This window comes from Bombus fervidus, chromosome 8, assembly GCF_041682495.2.
Source record: "Bombus fervidus isolate BK054 chromosome 8, iyBomFerv1, whole genome shotgun sequence".
NCBI classification, from domain to species: Eukaryota; Metazoa; Arthropoda; class Insecta; order Hymenoptera; family Apidae; genus Bombus; species Bombus fervidus.
Window position 1 is genome coordinate 5,286,942 of NC_091524.1, and position 19,782 is coordinate 5,306,723.

Below are 19,782 nucleotides of genomic sequence, written 5' to 3' on the forward strand. Positions count from 1 at the left end.
GCAGTGAACCGTGTACGTACGCGAGTTCTCCGTCATCGGGAACTTTGGTTTCGTGCTGGCCACCGGTTCTACGAGAAAACACCTTCGCTATAGACGCGATCGTTGAGTCGATTCTCTTCGTTGCGTGGAACGCCGGGACAGGGCAATCGACCGTCACACCTGAACTTCTTCTACGTTCTTGATCTCTATTTCTCTATATAAAACGACATTTACGATAGATCTATGAGACAATTCCGCGACCTTATCCCACCTATGCGAAGGAACTGGAAATCCTTGAGCAGGGCACAGGAGAGTCAGAGCGTGTTCGACGGTCGAGACGAATCCACGAGAATTATCCATCGTCGGAAACTTGGGTCGTACGCTCCCCACGGGTTCTGCAATCCCAAGGGGAAGAAGCACGTAACAAATGCTGATAACGCGTCGACGTTTCATGGGCACGGGAACGGGGACAGGGAACCCACCGCATCGGGGAAAACGTACGGATCGTGTTTGTCGAGACGGGAAAAGTTATCGAAAGTAAAAACGGTGTTTGGCCGCGCAGCTGCTGCGCTATAATTTATCGTTGCCCCTTCAATCGTGGATTAACATCGGTTATTTAACACAGCCACTTGTCCTTTGATCTCGACGGAACAAAGATGAAGCGTCCTAGAAACTATTGAATGAGAGGAGCTCTCAAAAGCGGGGCAAACCCACATTCTCCTCGACCAATTCACATCTCGAAAACTTAACAACAAGCTCCCTACCTATAAGACGGAAGGGGGAATCCTTGCGCGGGGCAGAAAAGCGGCAAGCTTCCGTTCGTCCTCGTCGTGAGTCCGATTAAGTTGATCGTGCTGGAGAGTTTCGGCCGGGCACTCGCCACGGGCTCTGCGAAACATCGTCGAAAGGAAAAAACACAACGAAATTTTACCACGCCGCGTCCACGTAGCTCGCGAATCGGTCGACAACTTACTTGTGTACCGGGACAGGGAACCCTTGGGCGGCACACTGCAACGTCACCGAGCCGTCTTTCATCGTACGGAATCCTCTGGTGTCATCGATCGTCGGAAATTTCGGTCTCACGCTGCCCACCGGCTCTGAATGTTACCATATAGTGTACACGCGGCGTGAACTCGCGTGTGATAACACGTGGGATCGGGAACCCCTGGGCGGACTTGAACGATCGCGAGAAAAAACCAGGACCAGGGGAAGTGTGACACGCCCATTTTTAAAAAAACTTTGTAAACAGTCGGAGAAAGCATGAGATTGAAGAGAAAATAGAGAAGAAAGAACGCCGTGAGAGAAACGAGATTGCTCGATCGATGTCTTCTTTCTAAAATAGCAGTTGGCAGTTCAAACTCCTATATGACAGCTACGACACAATTATTTTAGCGATCGTTTCTCGCGTCTTATCTCCAGCAGTCAACGAATTCTAGAAATGTTCACTGGGAAAAACTTTCCTCGAACTTGCCACGTTCTTCTATTTTAATTCGGAGGCATACCTATAGCTTGGTACCGGAAATCCCTGCGCGGGACAGAGGAGAGGCAGCGTTCCATTGGTGACGACAGTCAGACCGTTTATGTTGCTCACAGATGGAAATTTCGGTCGGACGCTCCCCACCGGTTCTACGTTCGAGTATCCGGGAAAGGTGCGAGAAAGACACAGAACACGATATCGATCGTGACGAGACGAAACTTACTTGAAAACCAGGACAGGATACCCCTGTGCGGGGCAAAGAAGGGTTACAGAGCCGTCGATGGTCGTGCGGAAACTCCTGGAGTCGTCGATGGTCGGGAATTTCGGCCTCACGCTTCCAACTGGCTCTGATTATGCAATTAAACAGCAACATCGCTTTCCAAATATCGATATCGGACAGGATTAGCGTGACATTTTGCCTTCTTTCTTTTTTAATTAATTGTCTACCTGTTTAAGGGAACGGGGAACCCCTGTGCAGGGCAAATCAAAGCTTGACTTCCGTTCAGCACCGTCCTGAATCCACGTATGTCGTCCGTTGAAGGAATCTTTGGGCGGACACTGCCTACCGGTTCTGAAGGGCACGCGAATAACGATTCAGATAATTTCTCCTGTCTGCACGTGGAACGGGGAACCCCCGAGGGATACAGGGTCGTTTCAAAAACCATCCTTTCCTCGTCGACGCGTTAGTAGAAGACGAATAATCGTTTCAATGGGCGAAAAAACTTCCTATCGAATGTCTAGCTCCGGTAATCGTTCACAGACATTCCGAACAGCCTACTTTTCTCTCGTCCTTTTTTTCAATGTTTCTAGTTTTGCCTACGCAGTTCGAGTTCCCTTTTTTTCGATCATGCTAATGCATGTATCTCGTATCGGTGATCAGAGATATATCGTACCTATAAACCGGTACCGGGAATCCTTGGGCAGGGCAGAGAAGCGGTATATTGCTTTTCGATTCCGTGGAAAGTCCGTTAATGTTGTCCATCGAAGGAAACTTTGGCCGTACGCTCCCCACGGGTTCTGTTTCACAACGAAAACGCTATGACTGTGTGGAGCCGTCTTTGCGGCGCGTGGGCCCCCCTGCTCGGACCCTTTGTCGTCATTGTGATTCTCGTTACCGCATCTCTTGGCCGTCGTTATTTGCACGGTACACTATGCGACTCAGACTCGATGGAATCGCATTCGTATCGACAGGAGGATTCACCTGCCATCGTTGACCGATTGCTTTGACAATAGAATAGCTCTGTACCCAACGAAGCTGTGTGTCTGTCAGATTTGCTTCCAAGAAAAAGATAGTTCTTCATACGATGTTTCAAAAGCGATAGAACACTCGTGACACGAGACGTTACGTACTTACATCGTTCGATACGAACGAACAAAGTGGAGAATGGTGAAAGCTGACAGCTGCATTGAGCATCACATCTATTCCACGTGTTAGCGTCTAGAGCGTTTCATTTCGTGTGAAATATTAGACTTATAGAGTGACGTTTGACTTACCACGCGAGAGCGAAGGACAGAGCCCGGAAATCGCGTGAGGGCGCCGCAAAGCGTCGGAAGAATTTTACGCTGTTTCTTTACTTTTTTTTTCTCTTTCTTTCTTTTCTTCCGTTCTTTTCAAAATTCATCGAAACCGATCATGCCAAGAGTCAAATTATGGGCGGGCGGTGGCGCGTGCCCGCAGGGGTACCCTGTCCCAGCATTCAGGTTTTCCAACGAGCTTGATCTCGTACAAAATATCAATACTTTCTTTCATCTATTTACATCTATTTAAAAACAACAAAATGTTTTCAATTTCACCGACGATACGAAACGAAATTTTAAATTTGACTTTACGCTCATTGATAATTCGATCAAGCTGGCTGGCTTAAAAAATAACACGTACATCGACGTGGCTACTTCAGCCGAAGGCAATTGATTTTCCAAGATATTTGGGTATTAAATATATAGATACTCGATTACTTAATCGCACGATCTAGCTAAACGCTCGGTCTGTTCACTCTGTTTCGGGGAAAATCAATTGCCTCGGTAAACAGTTTCGAACCCAGACAATACTTTCCCGAAACGCCACAGTTTGCGCGATAAAAGAGTAGTTAAAGTCCGACCTGCAACACGAATTCGGTACCGCGTTCGCGGGGACGATTTACATCGCAAAAGAGTTCTCGTTTACATGCTCGCGTTTATCTCGTGTGACGGTAAATTTCTAAACCAAGCAACTGTTGTAAAAAAAAAAAAACAAATAGAAAAAGAGAAGAGAGAGGAAAATCGAAAACGTTTAAATTGTCGTTTAACTTCATCGCGAGAGGAATGAGAATTATTCCACTCTTGTGCACGCACGCGATTACCGTCCAGGTTCGAAACTAGAAACACGATTCTGATTTTCACTGTTTTAAAAAACATATACAAGTATTTACACGCTATGCGATAACGTAACTCTGCGTTTATTACGCTTCGAAGAGTATAAAGAAGAAAGGACGATGTAATAAATCAGAATCGTGATTTCAACGAAGTTGAAACTGATCGTTTCTTATGATCGTCACTTACCGGTAATGACGAGACGTCCCTTGGTGGCAGACAATCTTGTTTCTCCGGTGAGTCTATGCTTGGTGCGGCATTGATAAGTCTTGTATCCGTCTTCGGGTCCGACATCGCGAATGTGAAGTTCTCCAGAAGGCAATACCAGGTATTTTCCATCTGTTCGAGTGACCGAGTCACGAAGCAAAGTAGATAGATTATTTCTCGGCGTTGATTCGTCCGGTGTAACTTTCTAACCAGGGATAATTGACTTATCGGAAAGAACGTTCCGGCCAGTATCGGCTCTATTGGAACAGTTTAATCGAACTGGACGACATTTTACGCTCGGTAGTATATAAAGTTCGTACCGATATGGGTCTGGCAATCAGAAATATTCAATTATCCCAACGACCACACGGTACTCGTCGGACACAGACACACACGTAGCCGTGTATATCGACCAGTACAATGCCGTCTTGATTAATACATTGGCCCGCATGCACTCTACTACATTTTGCTACCTTGGCCAAGTTCGTTGAACGTTGAATAGCGACCGACTCTTTATCTATCTCGTGCTTTCACCGTTCGACGAATCGTTGGGCGATTCAAGCCATAGATTCAGGCCCGTTCGTCAAACAACGGACGAGGGAATATCGAGTTTGCATTGTTCCCAGCCCCTGGCATGTCCGTGAAACGTGTTGTAAGAACATGCCATCAGATTTGTTGATATACCGTCGCTTCTACGGTATTCCCTTTAATCCGTTTAATCCGGAGAAGCTACCTTTAACTTTATCCATCGGACATAAATAGTAAAATAACACATTTAAAGCAAGATAAAGAATGTTCAAAGGGATTAAAAATCGAAGCTATTTAAGATACTCAATTCGTAATCTTACTCTGGTAAGCTTCGTCGAGTTAAACACCTCATAAAGAATTACATTCACGTTGCGTTCCTCTCGATGACTTCCGGCTTACAGAATAATCACGAACGAACGAGCCTGATGCATGCAATCGACTACTGTAATACTACAAGCAATAAAAACCATAGCCATGTACTCTAGAGTAGTCACACAGGGAAAGGAATGTTCGTGAGATACAGTGGAGCCGTGAAAAAGAATTTGGATAAAGGAGGGAAGTCTGGGACAGCGCGAGCAGCGGCAGTCAACGTCGTACGAACAGTTCAAGAATAGTTCGGCGTTTACTTTCCGAAACGAGGGGCATCCGGGCTGTCGGACGATTTCATCGTACGTCAAACGCATTTCTGTCGCCGGTTCGTCCTCTAAGACGCGATACAACATTCGAGTGGAGGCCGATAGAACGAACACGTTATCTCTTTCTTTTTCCTTTTTTTTTTTTTTAATTTTTGAGAAAAAACACGACGCTGTTATCGTCACGGAGAAACGATCTCTCTGCCTACTTATTTATTTGCTCGTGGCGCCACGACGCATCCTGTTTCTTAACTCGTCATCCACCGCAACCTGCAATCGTGGTGGCCGATTTCCGGTCTCGCGATCGCGATGCACAATGCCGATCGTACCTGTTGCGTATCTCCCTTGGTTGCGTACGAATCGAGCGGTTCCTGCTCCAACAGAACGCAAGATCGCAAAGGACGTCGCTCGTTATTACTCGGCGATCCGGTCGATGCCCGAGGGAATCCTTGAAACGTTGGTTCGTCGCGCCACGGCCGCGTCCTTCGCACGATTATGAATGGAAACGATCGTACGACCTTTTCACTCTTTTCGCAGTCTGTACGACTAAATGGAGCGTACGCGAGCGAACCCACGCGTTACCGACGTTTCGTCCGCGAAAAAAAAGGAAAGTCTCGCAACGCGCGGTCGTAAAGCGTGGATGAAAGAGAATGAAAACCTTCTATCGTTCTTTTTTCCCCCTCCTTTTCATTCATGGTTAAGATGGAACTGCGTGTGTGTACCCATGAAAGTGTGCGTGTGTACCGTAATCGGTGCTAGGGTATATTTCAGTTTTCTCGTCTTCGATCCAAGAGTCAACCTCGACGAATTCGGCGACGAAGCTCGGTATGTGACACTTGATAATTGCGGCGTTCCCCCGAAGGACGTGTTCGTCCATCACGTTCACTGCATACCGCTGCCCGACAACTGCAACCAGACACCGGTTTCCGGTTTTACCATAAGCCGCACATCTACATACAGCCTCGTATCCGTGATGCGATCGATCGTTGCGATGAGCGTTCGGTAATTCGTGCGACGTTACGACCTCTTAAAACCGTACGAAGAAGGAGAATCGGCCGAGCGGAGCAATTAATCGATTAGCGGAGCGATTGGAGTAAACGGAGTACAGACACGATTTGGACAGCGGTGATTTAACTACTCGACGAGTTCTCTTTTTTCCTCGATTCTGCTACCCGTACGTTTTCCCAACTGTGTATAAGCAATTACGGTAATCCGAGAAGATTAACGGCTAAAACTCGGTCGATCGATCTCTCCACTCGAACCATACAGCATAGTACGCACGAATCGAAGAACGAACGCCCACGCCCACGCAGAAGCAAAGGAACAAATCGGTGGATCTCTGATCAGCGCGAAAGCGGAGCAACGATCTCGCGCTGTACAGAATCTCTCCCTTTCTTCATCTGTCCATGTTGATTGATACCGTATGATTGTCCCTCGGCTATGTAACTGCCGCCGGCTGAATCGATCCATCCTACTACGTCCACGTGGTCGGCGACGAACGAGGGAACCTGACACTTGAAAATCGCCGCGTTGCCGCGTATCGCGAACTGATCGTAAACCTGAACTTCAAAGTATTGGGCGACCACTGCAATAAAAACGGAACAGAGAGAAAGAAAAACACAAGAGGATAGCTCGTCGACGAACTGAATAGTCGATGGACGGATGGGCTTTGATCCGACCGATTAAAATTTCAATGAACCGCGAGGCTGCCTCTCCGCAAACGAGAGTTTACCGTGCAAAACATCGTCACATCGTGAACGGCGACGCTCTCTTTCCATTGACGGAAATTAGGCTAGCCAGCGGACATCAATTTCCTCGTGCGTCGGTTTGATTAGTTCGGGCTTAATCTAATCCGAAATCACGAACGGGGCCGAGCGACCGTTCCGTTTTCCAACCGTCTCTCGCTCGAAGTGCGCTCGTTCGTTCAAATCGAAAGACAAATATTTGAAGGAGAATATTTCCAGGAACTATGTCACGAAGCTTAATCGCGAATAGAGCGACGCCGATGCGGTGTGACGAAACGTAAAGTACTATAGTCCTAGAAATCTGCGCTGTCGAGAACGAGGCTAGAGAGAGCTCGATCGTCTCGATGGAAACGCGAAAATTTAATTCGATCGACTGTCGCTTGGGTTATTCTCTCATCGACACGCTCGGCCACCGACCGTGAAATAAATTTCATTAGGTCGCGGCGCGCGTACTACCGTTCGTGTTCGATCGTTAGCCGAACGAAAGTGGATCGTCCTGTTCGCGGTCGCGTTTAATTTGCGAGCGACAGACTCGATTAATCTGACTTAACCTAATCCGTTGGATCGCGGTGGGTAACGAGGCCACTGCCAGCCGCACGCTCTGCCTCCGTGCTCCGTTTGCGTCGGCCGCGTCAGAAAGGGCAAACTTTTCATAGGCGAGAGCAAATTGCTCGCGTTCCACTCTATCATCACAGGCAACCATCTCTCTCCTTTCTCCCGTGCGCTCTTCGAGTGCATCCTGTAGGTATTACTGTATTCTGCATACGCTGGCATACCCTGAGAGCGGACGGCAACGAGAGCCAACGTAACGCCGTCAAAGCGTTCTAGCACGCTCGAGCCGCCTGTCCTCCGCAAGAGGGATGAGCACGCTGGTAATTCCATTTATTAATTCCATTAAAACGCCGTCAGGACTCGCGTCAGGTCGGTGAATCAAGCGTAGGCAGTAAATCGAGTTGATCGCAATGCGAAGACTACTTCTTTGGTCGAAAGCAACGAAACAAACTGGACCGAACCGTGTCGATCGTTTACATCCGCTCGAAAGGGGACAAGAAGATAAACGAAATTAACGAACACGGATACGGATATGGATTTCTTTCGAAGTTGTATAATAAAAAATAGTCAGAAAGCTAGAACAGCCTTTTGCACGATCGAGAAAAACCACGGTGCTCATCGCCTGCTCTCGCTAAATATGCTCTTCGTATTCGAGACGAGAGAAGTACCCTTTTCTTCTTGGCTGTTCGCGGAGTACGTGGATCCATCCTCGACAGCCAACCACTCGATCACGTCTACGAAATCTGCCACAAAGCTGGGTACGAGACACTTCAAGGTTGCCGTGTTGCCGCGCAAGACGAACTCGTCGATGACCCTCGTCTCGTAGAATTGCTGGACCACTGCAACGCGCATCAACCCAGAGAACGTGAACCCGACACACGAAACCCGTAAAATAGAGAGTACTAAAGTAGCAACGGGATTGTATTCGTGTCGTGTCCCGCTTCCCTTTCGTCCCATCGGAATTCGTTCGTTCGGGAAAAGGAAATGAAACGTTGAAATTGGAGCGAGGGGGAGAAACGGAAGCCCGTCTCCCTGGTTCGTAGGTTAGTACAGTAACGAGATCACACCGTCTCCGCCTACCGTAATCGTCTCCGACCGTGTAAATCGTTCCATCGTTGGCTACCCATTGATCCACCTGAACGAACTCCGACACGAAACTCGGTATTTTGCATTTCATGATCGCGCTGTTTGCTCGTATCACGTACTCGTTCTCGGCCTCGGTGACGTAGAACTGCGAAACGACTGCCCGCGCGGGCACACCAGGATGCGTGATCAACGATCGTATAGGTATACAGATTGTACGATATATGTGAATCGCAGAAACAACACAGACACACGCTTTGGCTTACTCGATCACGTGAATTCGCTGAATTCAACGACACGTCTCATGGTATCTACCACCTGATCCAGTTCTGTACGGTTGAAAGTAAAGTTCAGGCACTTGCCAGTTTTGCGATCGAGTCGATACGACCGTGGCAATTTTCGAGCAACCGATACCTCGAAGTTCGCATAAAATTAAATTCAATGGATTAGTCGAGATACGGCGTGTCGCCTTAACAGGAAGGAACAGATTTACCGTGAGGCGTGTCTAAATAAGCCTGGGTAGAATCGAACCCCCGTAATACCCTGGCCGACAGCAGGATCCTCCGGAATATACACCTCTCCGTCCTCCCTGATCCACGCCTCGACCGTAACGAACTCCGCGATGTAACTTGGGATGCTGCACTTCAAGATCGCGCTGTTTCCCCTGATCACGTACTCCGTGAGAATTTCTGGCTGATACGGCTGCGTAACGACTGCATGGAAAACAGGCTGCTGACGAAACAGCTCGGACGATTTACGCGAACGCTAGTAGTTGATTCGCGAGCCCGGGATTTCGCTCAAGAAATGAAATTGGACGAGTCGATTAAATGTTTAGCTCGATTAAGCGACATATATTCGCGCGATTCTCGAGCGGCTGGCGCTTGGGTAATCGAGTTGGTTTATTTTCTTAGAAGAGCTATATAATGCCGGCGTGAGAGCCCCAACGGATGGTTCATTAACCCTCGTCGCGTTGCCGCCGCCGTTCAACTGCCGCCAGACTGGACCGCGCCGGAAACCAGTCGTTACCACGTGCCACTTTGAACTTTTACCAAGTTTGTCGGGAAACGGAACGCCCGAGGAAGAGAAAAAAACTCGAGGGACCCAGTCCGGACGATTCGGACAAAAGTAGAAGGAGAGCTACGACAAAGGAAGCAGAAAAAAGGACAAGGACGATGAACGTAGTACCGTAGTCGTTGGTTGGTCTGAAGGTCGAACCGTCGCTTCCCACCCAAGAGTCAACCGACACGAATTCCGCGACGAAGCTCGGTATGGTGCACTTCACGATGGCTGCGTTTCCGCGTATTACGTATTCGGACACGACCTCCGCTTCGTAGTACTGAGTCACGACTAGAGAAAATAGAATCGCACGATATGATTATTAGCATAACAATGTTAACAGATCTGCCGTTCTCGTTTACATCGATTACAATCGATCCCCGTATCATACGACGTTGACAAACGTAACTCGCTGCCAGCTTTTTTCATCATCCCTTTTAAAGCCTATCCCCAAAGCCCTACCGTTCTTCTCGTCCGGATTAAAAGAGTTTCCTTGATCGTCCTGCCAGCCGACTACTTGAACGAACTCCGCGACGAAGCTCGGTATGCTGCACTTGAGTATAGCCGCGTTGCCGCGTATCACGTACTCGTTGTTTACTTCGGACTGATAATACTGGTGTACAACTACAATAAACGGAAGTGGCGATAATCAGCCGCGTTGTAAGCGATGCGCGTTCGCTCGCGCGATTCTTCCACGCACTCGAGGCGATTATCTACACATGCACGGACTATGCAATGAAATCTGAAATGAACCATAACATTATCGATCTCATTGTTCCCTGGAAACCAGTGTACGCTCAACGTCGATATGGTTTTCGACCAAGTACGACGACATATGGAGAATATGGGCGAACGAAACGAGATTACTCCGTAACGAATAACAACGTTGAGACGCACGACGTTGACGACAGCTTCCGCGGTGACGTATTCGTCGACGTCGTCGTCGTCGTCTCTCACCGAGCAGATCGATCCGTTAGGTCGCATCTTATACCGCAGCCGCGAGAGAGCTTAGAGAAGCTTGCATCCAGGAGAAGCACGTCGACACGACGCGTCGGCAAACGATCGGTGCACTTTGACTTTATGGCTGTGTGTGTAGTGTGTGTACGCCCGTTTCTACGCATGTGCGAGCACGCGAGTAGACGAGACAGACACGGGAGGAAAAAGCTAAACAGAGAGAGCGCGAAACTAGAGGTAGAGAGAAGGGTGAGGGAGGAACGTCTGACGTCCACGTCCACGTCGACGATGTGCTCCAATTATTTGGGCCAGCACGCTCCCCGGTAGAAATAACGAGCTGGAAAGAACGTTAACGAGATCGGTCGACGATGTTCTCGCGTGCATATACATTGATTATGCGAGCAGAGAGCAATTGACCTACGCTTTCGGTCCATTGCTCTATTTTCTATGGATTCGCGGATAGCTGCTTGCCGTTGATAATTGCTTCGATAAACGTCAGGCACGCGATCATTCGACGCGACGTCTGACGTTTCCTTGTAAATTCGTTAGATGCGTTATATGGGTTTCGCTACGTATAGAGAAGGTGGTAGATCTGCTCGAAAGAACGACGAGACGACCGGCTTAAACGTTAGATTCGATCGAATAACACGAGGACTACCGTAATCATCGCCAGGTACGAACTCCTCTCCCTGATCGGTATGCCAGGACAGAACCTTGACGAAATCGGCGACAAAGGACGGAACAACACACTTCAAAATGGCACTGTTCCCACGGATCGCGTACTCCTTGTTGACGTCTGTGTCGTAGTACTGCGCCACCACTGCGATTTCGTCGTTTTTAAAAAAAAATAAAGAACTCGCGGTCGAAAATCGCGAGCGAACGCCGCTCTTCGGTCTCCGTTTCTCATTTCCAATATTTCGTACTCGAGAGTTTTGGCACTCGAGCCCTTTCAACTGGATCGTGCAACTGGGTCAACGATGCACATTCGCGCGAATTACAGCGTCCGATGAACGATTAAAAATTTGTGCAATATTTTCGAGAATTTCAAGCGGAAATGCCGAAACGAAATGGTCTCGCTAATTATAGATTTCCGTTCGAGTACCAGACCAGAAACCGATGAGCGGCGAGCGTTCTTGCGAACAACGGCGGCGGCAGCGATTACTCGTCGTGGAAGCCCTGCTCTAATTTTGCCTGATCGTTGGAGGAAACGGCGATAATTGCCACTGATGTAGTATGCTCACCGTACGTGTCGCGATAGATAAACGCGCAGTACTGACCCAAAAATGTACCAAATTATGTAGGTACTCGATCGTTCGCTGTTCGAAACAGCTGTAAAGAAAACGTTTTAAGTCTCCGTGCCTGGCCTATCTTTAACGTCGTACCACTGTCATCTTCAAAACTTAAATAACTTCTATAAGTAATCTGATAAAATTAATCCGTATAACATTTTTAGAGAAAGGAATCTTACGATAATATTGATCTATAAATCTCTTTTCTTACAGTTTGACAACGGCAAGACGCCTTTTACTTTTACTTCGTAGTCCATCAAAATTGGACCCAACTTTGTACACTGCGTTATTCCGTTAAAACTAGAAGAATAACAGATGGCCAGGCGACGGCGAGGGTTCCCGTGTAATTTTGGAATGGAAGAGGATAGCTACTTACCGGCTCTCACGTTAACATCTCGGCTGTGAACTGAACCTGCTGGGGAACGCGCCAAACAGCTGTAGACCTGAGCATGAACTTCTTGACGATAATCCTCGGCGCGGAAAGGAGGGAAGACCAAGTTTCCGTTTGGTAAGACCTGACACAAGAAGATTTTTTCATTTGCGAAAGAACGATCTAATAAGGCGGCAATTAATTCGACCTTCTTAATCGTTGAACGACTGACGTAGGATCGTTCGTTGCATCGGTAACGTAAACGCATAACACGTAGGTGTCCAAGCATTCGATAGTGGGAAGTCAATCGCTCTCGATGAAATTGAAAGATGGTACAAAGAACGCAAAGAAAAAATATGGGAATTCTGGTAATTTGTTTGAAAAGAAAGGGAAGCACCTGTCTGAGTCCAGGAACGTCTCCAACAGCACTTCCGTCAGCACGAACCCAGATGATATCCGGTTGGGGGTTTCCTCTGGCCTGGCATTCGACAACAGCTCCGGTTCCGTTAGAGAAGTCAACTCGGTTTGGTGGTTCCTTGACGAATACTGGTCCCATGGATTCATCCTCAGCGCAAGCCACTACGGAAACAGAAAGAACCGCCTGCTTTATCAAGAGAACGCACCAACGATTTCGATCGTTCTCTCAGCTTCTTCGAGAGGCTATCATTCGCTATACAACGGAGCAGATGCAACGATATCGGAAGATCAATTAATCGAAACAGTCACTAACAAAAGGAACTTTAGTTGCGTGTCTTTCAGCCTTGCTTATCATCGGCCTCCGCCAGGATACGCGACACCCACGTTCAATTGGCGCGTCGCCAATTGCAGCAAACAACAGGTTGCCGGTCTGCTATTGAATAATATGCTATCAACGTCACGTGACCATAAGGGAGACGGCAATGCGTGATTCCTTTTCCGTCGCAGAGATCCCGATTTCATCGAAGTGCATCGACGAGAGTGGTCACGATCGAGAACGATCAGTGGTAAAGATCGGTATCGTGCCAACGATTATGATAAGATTCGGCTTTAAACTACATTACAAATTTTCTCGCACCAACGAAAGTGTTCTGGTGATTTGCTTTCTGGCTATCTCCAGCATCGATGCGAGTTTCCGCGTGTTTACGATTATACAAGAGTCCCTTGTTCCACTTTCGTGGTGCGTAACTGTCTACCGGTTTATAACGCACGGTTACAAGGCGAGAACGGATAAATGCAGCACGTTGTAAAATCCGAGTCACGGAGAACCGGTTAGCGAAACGTACGTCGCGCCGGCCAAGCGAACGACAAGAGGTGCGCAGGTACGAGGAACAGGTGTTCCGAAGTTTCGTTTTATCGAATCTTAGCGCACATATCCCCTCCGCTTCTTTCTGTTTTCCCAGGTCTTGCATGGCTTCGAAGTCCATCTATTCTCGCATCGTTCCTTGCTCCCGCTTGTGTATCGTGCCAATCTAATTACATCCCTGCAGCCGTCATCGTTGTATAGAGTAAATTTAAACACGGAAGAAACGCAATAATTTCAAACAAGCATCGGATAGGCCTTTGAATGAACTGTTTGGTCATTAAGAAAACACGGTCGCAAACAAGCGAGAAGAAGGATTGATCGGTGACCTGGTAAAAGCCCGGTGTAAAAGCATTTTTCGTTAAGTTCCAGCATTACGCGCTTACGATCAAAGTATCACGGACGAGATTCTTACCGGTCGATAACCGCTCTGTAATCTATATGTACATACATATATAGGCAAGCTTTGAGACGTCCGGATACCCTGCATCGAGAATATATTTCCAGCAAAGATACGCGTTTGTATGCGGCTGTAACGTGACGGTGTGTTGTCCGTTCACACGATGGAAATGATGCGCGTGTGACTCACGCGCCTACGCTTCCACGCGTGTGCGTTGGAGCTCGTAAGATCGTGACAGCCATAACAATCGAATAAAGGCTTTTGAAAAGCTCCGAGTCAACCACCGCACACCGGCAGCCAAAAAACGCGTCTCTCCTCTTTTTCTTCAAGTCCTCGTTTTGCAATTCACCGCGATGGCATATAAGCGCGAGGTCGAGTGGCGATAACTTATCGTCCATAAGTGTGTCGCTGGTGAACAATCCGCAGATCGTTTAAAACGGTAAGGGTCACGTCGACGAAAATATTCCCTTCGCCATTGGAAACTCGAAGGTATTCGAGCGTGCAACTTTCAGATCAAGTACGAGTTTCCCATCGTTTTGCTTGATTTCATTCTGATTTAATTTTAAACCTACTCTCTTGCGACTCTCTTGCTTCTAATAGAGCGAACATTTCTTTCCTTGCGGTACGACATGGTTTTTGTACACATATATTCCGCCGTTACATCTTTACTTCTTTATGCTTTATTGGAAAGTATCTTCCACCGTCTGTCGAATCATCGCCAAGGCGCCTCGTGTTGGGAGTATGACGGGCGCAAAATCAAAGGATTCACCTGGCGGGGAACGGTGCTCAGGCAAACTACAATTCTCTTTCAAGCACAGCCGTCGGTTCTGGGAACAGCAGCTGTTCCTTTCCCTTGGTTTCCTCCTTCTCCCCTCTCTCTTGATCTTTTCTTCAGCAGCTGCAGTCCGTGCTCCGTTTCTACCTACCTACGCCTCTCGTGGACCTTTCACGAGCTGACGGATGCGAAATGAAGCAACGCGAGATTGCATCGACTACCGTCTAACTGGTTTCTCATCCGTCCTCCTCACCAGCCGACGAAATTGTACCACGAATCACACAGAACCTAAAGATTTATGCAAAATACGGACATGATTCTACATTCTGTGATTCTACTGAATATTTTATATGTTGTATCATATATATATGAATATGTTGAAACTATTCGAGAGAAACGAGACAAGCAGGCTGTTTTTCGTCTCCCAACGTGTCCTTTCAAAGAAGATCAAAAAACTTTCTATCTTAGGGACTCGCGACGTTGATAGCAGCTGTAAAATTCACCAGTCTCGCTATGATTAATCCTCCTATTGATCGTGCACGTTCAGAGAACGTGTTATCCCGAAGATTGCTAAACGAAAGATAAATTACCGCATCAGCTGCTGACCTCACGGCTTGCATCGTGTCATACGTGCTTGATGCGAATACGATTAGATGGACAAGATTGGAACGCAGTGACGCATTCTTTCGACGCATTATTTTACTCTTAATAACTCAACTACTTCCTTGCAAATCAAGATATTGTTACGAGATAGAGATCGAGATAAAGATCAATTTCATTCGAAGGAAGAAGTATCACGGCTCATGGTCATCGCTTACCATTGCTACTGCGACATATGTATATTTTTAAAGCTAGTTGACTCACCGTTCGTCAATGCCAGAAGAGCCAATAGAAGCATCGTCGTTAGATAGGTGGGTATATTACACCCCCCTCCTGGTGGATCACGCCACATTCTGATCCTGTCTTCCTTGATCGCACTGATTCTCACCTGATTTCACAGAAAAACACGCGAGCTTGAAACTGGACGATTCACCAGAAAAATAACATCACGCAGACGTGATCGCAACAGCCTCGCGTTGCCTTGGCGACAAAGTGAAAAGAAACTATGTATCTCTTAATTGTAAGTCGTTTCCCGTCTGGAAGGAGATGCACGCGAGTTCCTCTTTGTGACACCGATGGATATATCCAATTCCTTTCCTTTATGAGTGACCTCCGTCCGGTTCAAGGCCAACTGGATCGGCCGGCTAATGCTCCAGCTCCGTTCGCTGGTTCTATATAACACGATGATCGCGCCGAATTTTTTGCAAGCTTGTCACGAAGATCGCCATGCTTGACTACAAGCAGTGCATGCCATTAAGCGGAAGCGGAACACGTCGTCGGTCGTACTTAATAGTTTCCTACGTTTCTACATTCTTATACGACCGATATTTTATCGCGATGCTAGTCAAAGCAGCGTGACTTCTTTCTTGGCGAAGCTGAAAAGAAACGAGGCGATGTATGCGGGAATGGAGCCTTATTGAAATTTGCGCTGCAGCTGAGCGAGATCCTGGAGGGAGTGCATGTGCTTTCGGCTGGCTGAAATCACGATGATATACGAGGCCTGTGCGCGTTGGTGTTTTAAGCGGGCTAAAAAGCGAAGCGGACGAAAACGGGGGAAGAAAAAAGAAAAAAAACCAGGGAAAAAGGAAATCAATGCGTGGAAACTGAAAGTGCGCGAAGCCTTTAGTGTCCGTCGGCTCGTGCTAATCCCTAGAACTCTAGAACACGTTGCCGGCCGTTTTTCAAAAGCACCGGTGATACAGCGTGCACGTGCTGAATCGTTGATAGCATGGGTTAGGTAGAAAGAAGACAGCGAACGGGAGAGGCGAACTACGCAAGAGCAGCAAGAAGAGAGACGGAGCAAGAGAAAGAGAAAGGGCGGCGGAAGAACGGAGTAGTGCGGTTCGTCACGGAACTGCTCCCTCTCGGCGGGTTTATTGATCGCAGGGTGCGGAGCGGACCAATCTACCCCTCGTGCGGCGTACGCCATGCTTGCTGGTATTTGCCCGAACCAGTCCGCTTGCTTGCCAGTCTGCCCGATTCTCCGCTCCTTCGTCAGCCTTTGCTAAATCCGGGAAACTCGTCTCTGAGCTTATAAAATTCTGCATGACTCGCTACCTGGACCACAAATACTGCTCTCCTTCGTTGTCGCGATCATTGTCTCGAAAGATGCAGATACAGAAAGGGATCTTGACCGACGACGAATAAGTGACGCCGTTCGTTTAATTAATCCCGATGTCAGCAGTATTACAACGAATAGATCTGGGCCATCTAACGTCTATCAAGCTTCGAGGAAGGTCACCACCCTTATACGCGACGCCGGTGGACCGTATCGTCTTTTTATCCCATACCGATCTTTCTTTTTAAGAAAAAACAATGCTTTCCTTCGTGTCGAAAATTAAAAGAGATGTTTCTCGATAGCAGCATGTACCCGACCTCAAACAGTGATTCTTCTGCAGTGTCCATTGAATCGTTTTAAAGTTGCATGTAGAGACTGTGCGTCAGCCAATGCAGTGCACTTGGGCAAAAAGTCGCGTGCTGTCTCTTCTTCGCTGGCGTTCGCGATTCTTTGTACTTTAAGATGAAACGACCGGTTTAAGAATTTCGTTCAACCTCTCGGGTGACAATCGCTGAGTACATCGACCTATGTTCTACGAAGAATACCAAGAATACAATCACGTCAATGAGCTGTTGCGATCACGAGCTGTTGCGAGAGAACGCTAAAAGCACGAAGCTTTCAATCGTAAATGATAACCCGCAGTAAAATCACACTCTTCATCCACAGGAACACATGCACACACGTACACACCCACGAGAGATTTCGCAAATTCTCGATAGACTACCAGGGACCTTTTTAAATTGACCCTATCTGGCTCTTGCGATAATCGCGCGAATTTCGAGTAGGCGAAACCCTTCGAGCATGATTCACGCGTGCGATCGTTATACCACATTGCTTTTCACCGGTTTACGTACCGACGACACGTCGATTAAATCGCAGAGATACACGCTGACCACACGGGTTTAGCGAACAGAACGAACACTCTAGGTCCGTAGACGACCAAAGAGTGCGGCGAGGAGCGTCGTTTGCTTCGGGACGGGACAGCGGCTGCTCCACAGGATCTCGAGGTCGACGGTGGGGGGTCGCCTGTGGTTCGCTGTTGCCTCTCATTGTGGTGGGGATGCCGTTTGGTCGACCTTTGTTGCGCGCGACGGAAGCTATGGCGGTCTGCGTACTTTCGCACCGAATTCACTAATTGTAATTGTACCATGTTTATGCCCCGTCACGTCGCCAAATTTCACTTCCTCAAAGCATTTTTGACACGATAAATGGCCCTGCTTAATAAACCATGCCAATTTCTCGCGGCACGTTCCTGGCACCTAGCCTTCAACCCTGTAGATAAAGTTTCGCTGCTGTTTTATCATGGTGAACTTTGACTCGAAACGATGTCTGGCAAATCTTTTCATCGAAATAATGTTCTGATAAAAAAATTGAAATTAAAAAAATATTTCGATATACTTTAAGAAATACTTGAAAGTGTGTTTTGTATTTGATTTTATTCAATTCATATATATATGCTGTAAATGTCGTTCTTTGGTGATACTTGAGACTCCATATTGTCAAGACTTTCAAATATTTAAATGATTCATTTCATACGAGTCTAAGGACTCGATGAATGAAAGTTGAAAGCACCGCTATGTCGTGACGTAAAGGAGCGTCGTCGAGACACGTCATTGAAAGATGACTGCTTTATTGATAAGTTTTCCGAAGCCGCGTGGATTGCTGCGCTACCTTTGTTTGTGCGACGCTTGATAAGGAAGGATTCGTTTGTGGCACGTCTCTCCATCGAGTATTGCTGTCAACCATGGTCGAGAGAGAACAGACAAAAAAAGATATAAAAGAATTAGCGAAAAATGATAAGTATTCGATTTTGCTTCCAACCTACAACGAAGTCGAGAATTTACCCATAATTGTATGGCTTATCGTGAAGTATATGGATGAGAGGTAACTATTATGGCAACATAACCTCAAATCTAAGAAAAGTCATCCCTTCTGTACGGTGTAATTAGACAATTATAAGTATGAGATCAAAACGATTGATCAGTCAAGCGATAATATGCAACATTCTAGCGAACTTGATTATGAGATTATCGTGATAGACGATGGTTCACCAGATGGAACATTGGACATGGCCAAACAGCTGCAAAATGTATATGGAGAAAACAAAATTGTTTTGAGACCGAGAGAAAAAAAACTTGGACTAGGCACTGCTTACATGCATGGAATTAAACATGCTACAGGGAACTTTATTGTCATTATGGATGCAGATTTGTCTCATCATGTATTTACCTTTGTCTTTGAGAAGAAACTTGCCTTAAGAATAATATTGAATATAACATATATTCTTATTTTTATAGCCCAAATTTATACCAAAAATGATAGAGCAGCAGAGATATCTTGATCTAGATATCGTTAGTGGTACCAGGTATGAGCAAGGTGGTGGAGTTTATGGCTGGGATTTCAAGAGAAAATTAATAAGTAGGGGAGCAAATTTCTTGACTCAACTGTTGCTGAGGCCAGGTGCCAGTGATCTCACAGGAAGTTTTAGGCAAATAACTTAGACGTTAATTTTACGTGAATTTGTTATAACATTCTATACATACATATCTTACAGTACTGAAATTGCAGGCTATACAAAAAAGATGTACTAGAGAAACTTATTCAGTCCTGTATATCAAAGGGATACGTCTTCCAGATGGAGATGATTGTAAGAGCTAGGCAATTCAAATATACCATAGGAGAAGTTCCAATCACATTCGTCGACCGTGTTTATGGAGAATCAAAGCTGGGAGGATCAGAAATTTTCCAGTTTGCAAAAGGTCTTCTGTATCTCTTTGCAACAACGTAATATAACACGCAATAAGAAAAGAAATGAAAATAATCATTTCTCATATTTTGAAAAAGAAAGATATATAAATCAAAATGTCTATAAATAAAAAATTGTATATTAATGTACGTTTTTTAAATAAACACTTAAGTTATATGCACTAATCGATATGTTTTAATCCA

The 19,782-nt window shown here is 46.7% G+C and overlaps 2 protein-coding genes across 25 annotated transcripts in view; one reads left to right on the forward strand and one right to left on the reverse strand.

The window, feature by feature from the left end:
* The window catches only part of Dscam1 (Down syndrome cell adhesion molecule 1), a 57,070-nt gene extending 39,226 nt beyond the window's left edge, over window positions 1-17,844 (reverse strand). For 8 of the 24 annotated variants that reach the window (XM_072009541.1, XM_072009544.1, XM_072009539.1 and 5 more), the window contains exons 1-6: window positions 17,688-17,844; window positions 15,540-15,663; window positions 12,619-12,800; window positions 12,228-12,366; window positions 8,138-8,308; window positions 3,995-4,144 (exon numbers count right to left, since the gene is read on the reverse strand). In XM_072009541.1, the coding sequence (XP_071865642.1) occupies window positions 3,995-4,144; window positions 8,138-8,308; window positions 12,228-12,366; window positions 12,619-12,800; window positions 15,540-15,627 (730 nt within the window). In that variant the 5' untranslated portion in view covers window positions 15,628-15,663; window positions 17,688-17,844. Of the gene's footprint in view, window positions 1-952; window positions 1,077-2,349; window positions 2,474-3,994; window positions 4,145-5,916; window positions 6,079-6,592; window positions 6,758-8,137; window positions 8,309-8,549; window positions 8,712-9,737; window positions 9,900-11,220; window positions 11,383-12,227; window positions 12,367-12,618; window positions 12,801-15,539; window positions 15,664-17,687 lie in introns of all 24 variants that reach the window. The other 16 variants (XM_072009548.1, XM_072009558.1, XM_072009552.1 and 13 more) reach the window with 9 other exon arrangements.
* A 633-nt stretch (window positions 17,845-18,477) lies between these two features.
* Dpm1 (Dolichyl-phosphate mannosyltransferase subunit 1) lies at window positions 18,478-19,764 on the forward strand. The gene is made up of 4 exons (XM_072009621.1): window positions 18,478-18,717; window positions 18,844-19,054; window positions 19,131-19,321; window positions 19,402-19,764. Exons 1-4 carry the CDS (start codon window positions 18,578-18,580, stop codon window positions 19,619-19,621), a joined length of 762 nt encoding a protein of 253 aa, XP_071865722.1. The 5' UTR covers window positions 18,478-18,577; the 3' UTR covers window positions 19,622-19,764.
* Window positions 19,765-19,782: the final 18 nt, after the last annotated feature.

Excerpts from the sequence above, each read along its gene's own strand:
- Dpm1 (XM_072009621.1), top strand. The coding sequence starts at position 18,578 with ATGGTCGAGAGAGAACAGACAAAAAAAGATATAAAAGAATTAGCGAAA. Across the intron at positions 19,055-19,130 it reads ATGCAGATTTGTCTCATCAT|CCCAAATTTATACCAAAAAT; the intron begins GTATTTACCTTT and ends TTATTTTTATAG. Across the intron at positions 19,322-19,401 it reads GATCTCACAGGAAGTTTTAG|GCTATACAAAAAAGATGTAC; the intron begins GCAAATAACTTA and ends CTGAAATTGCAG.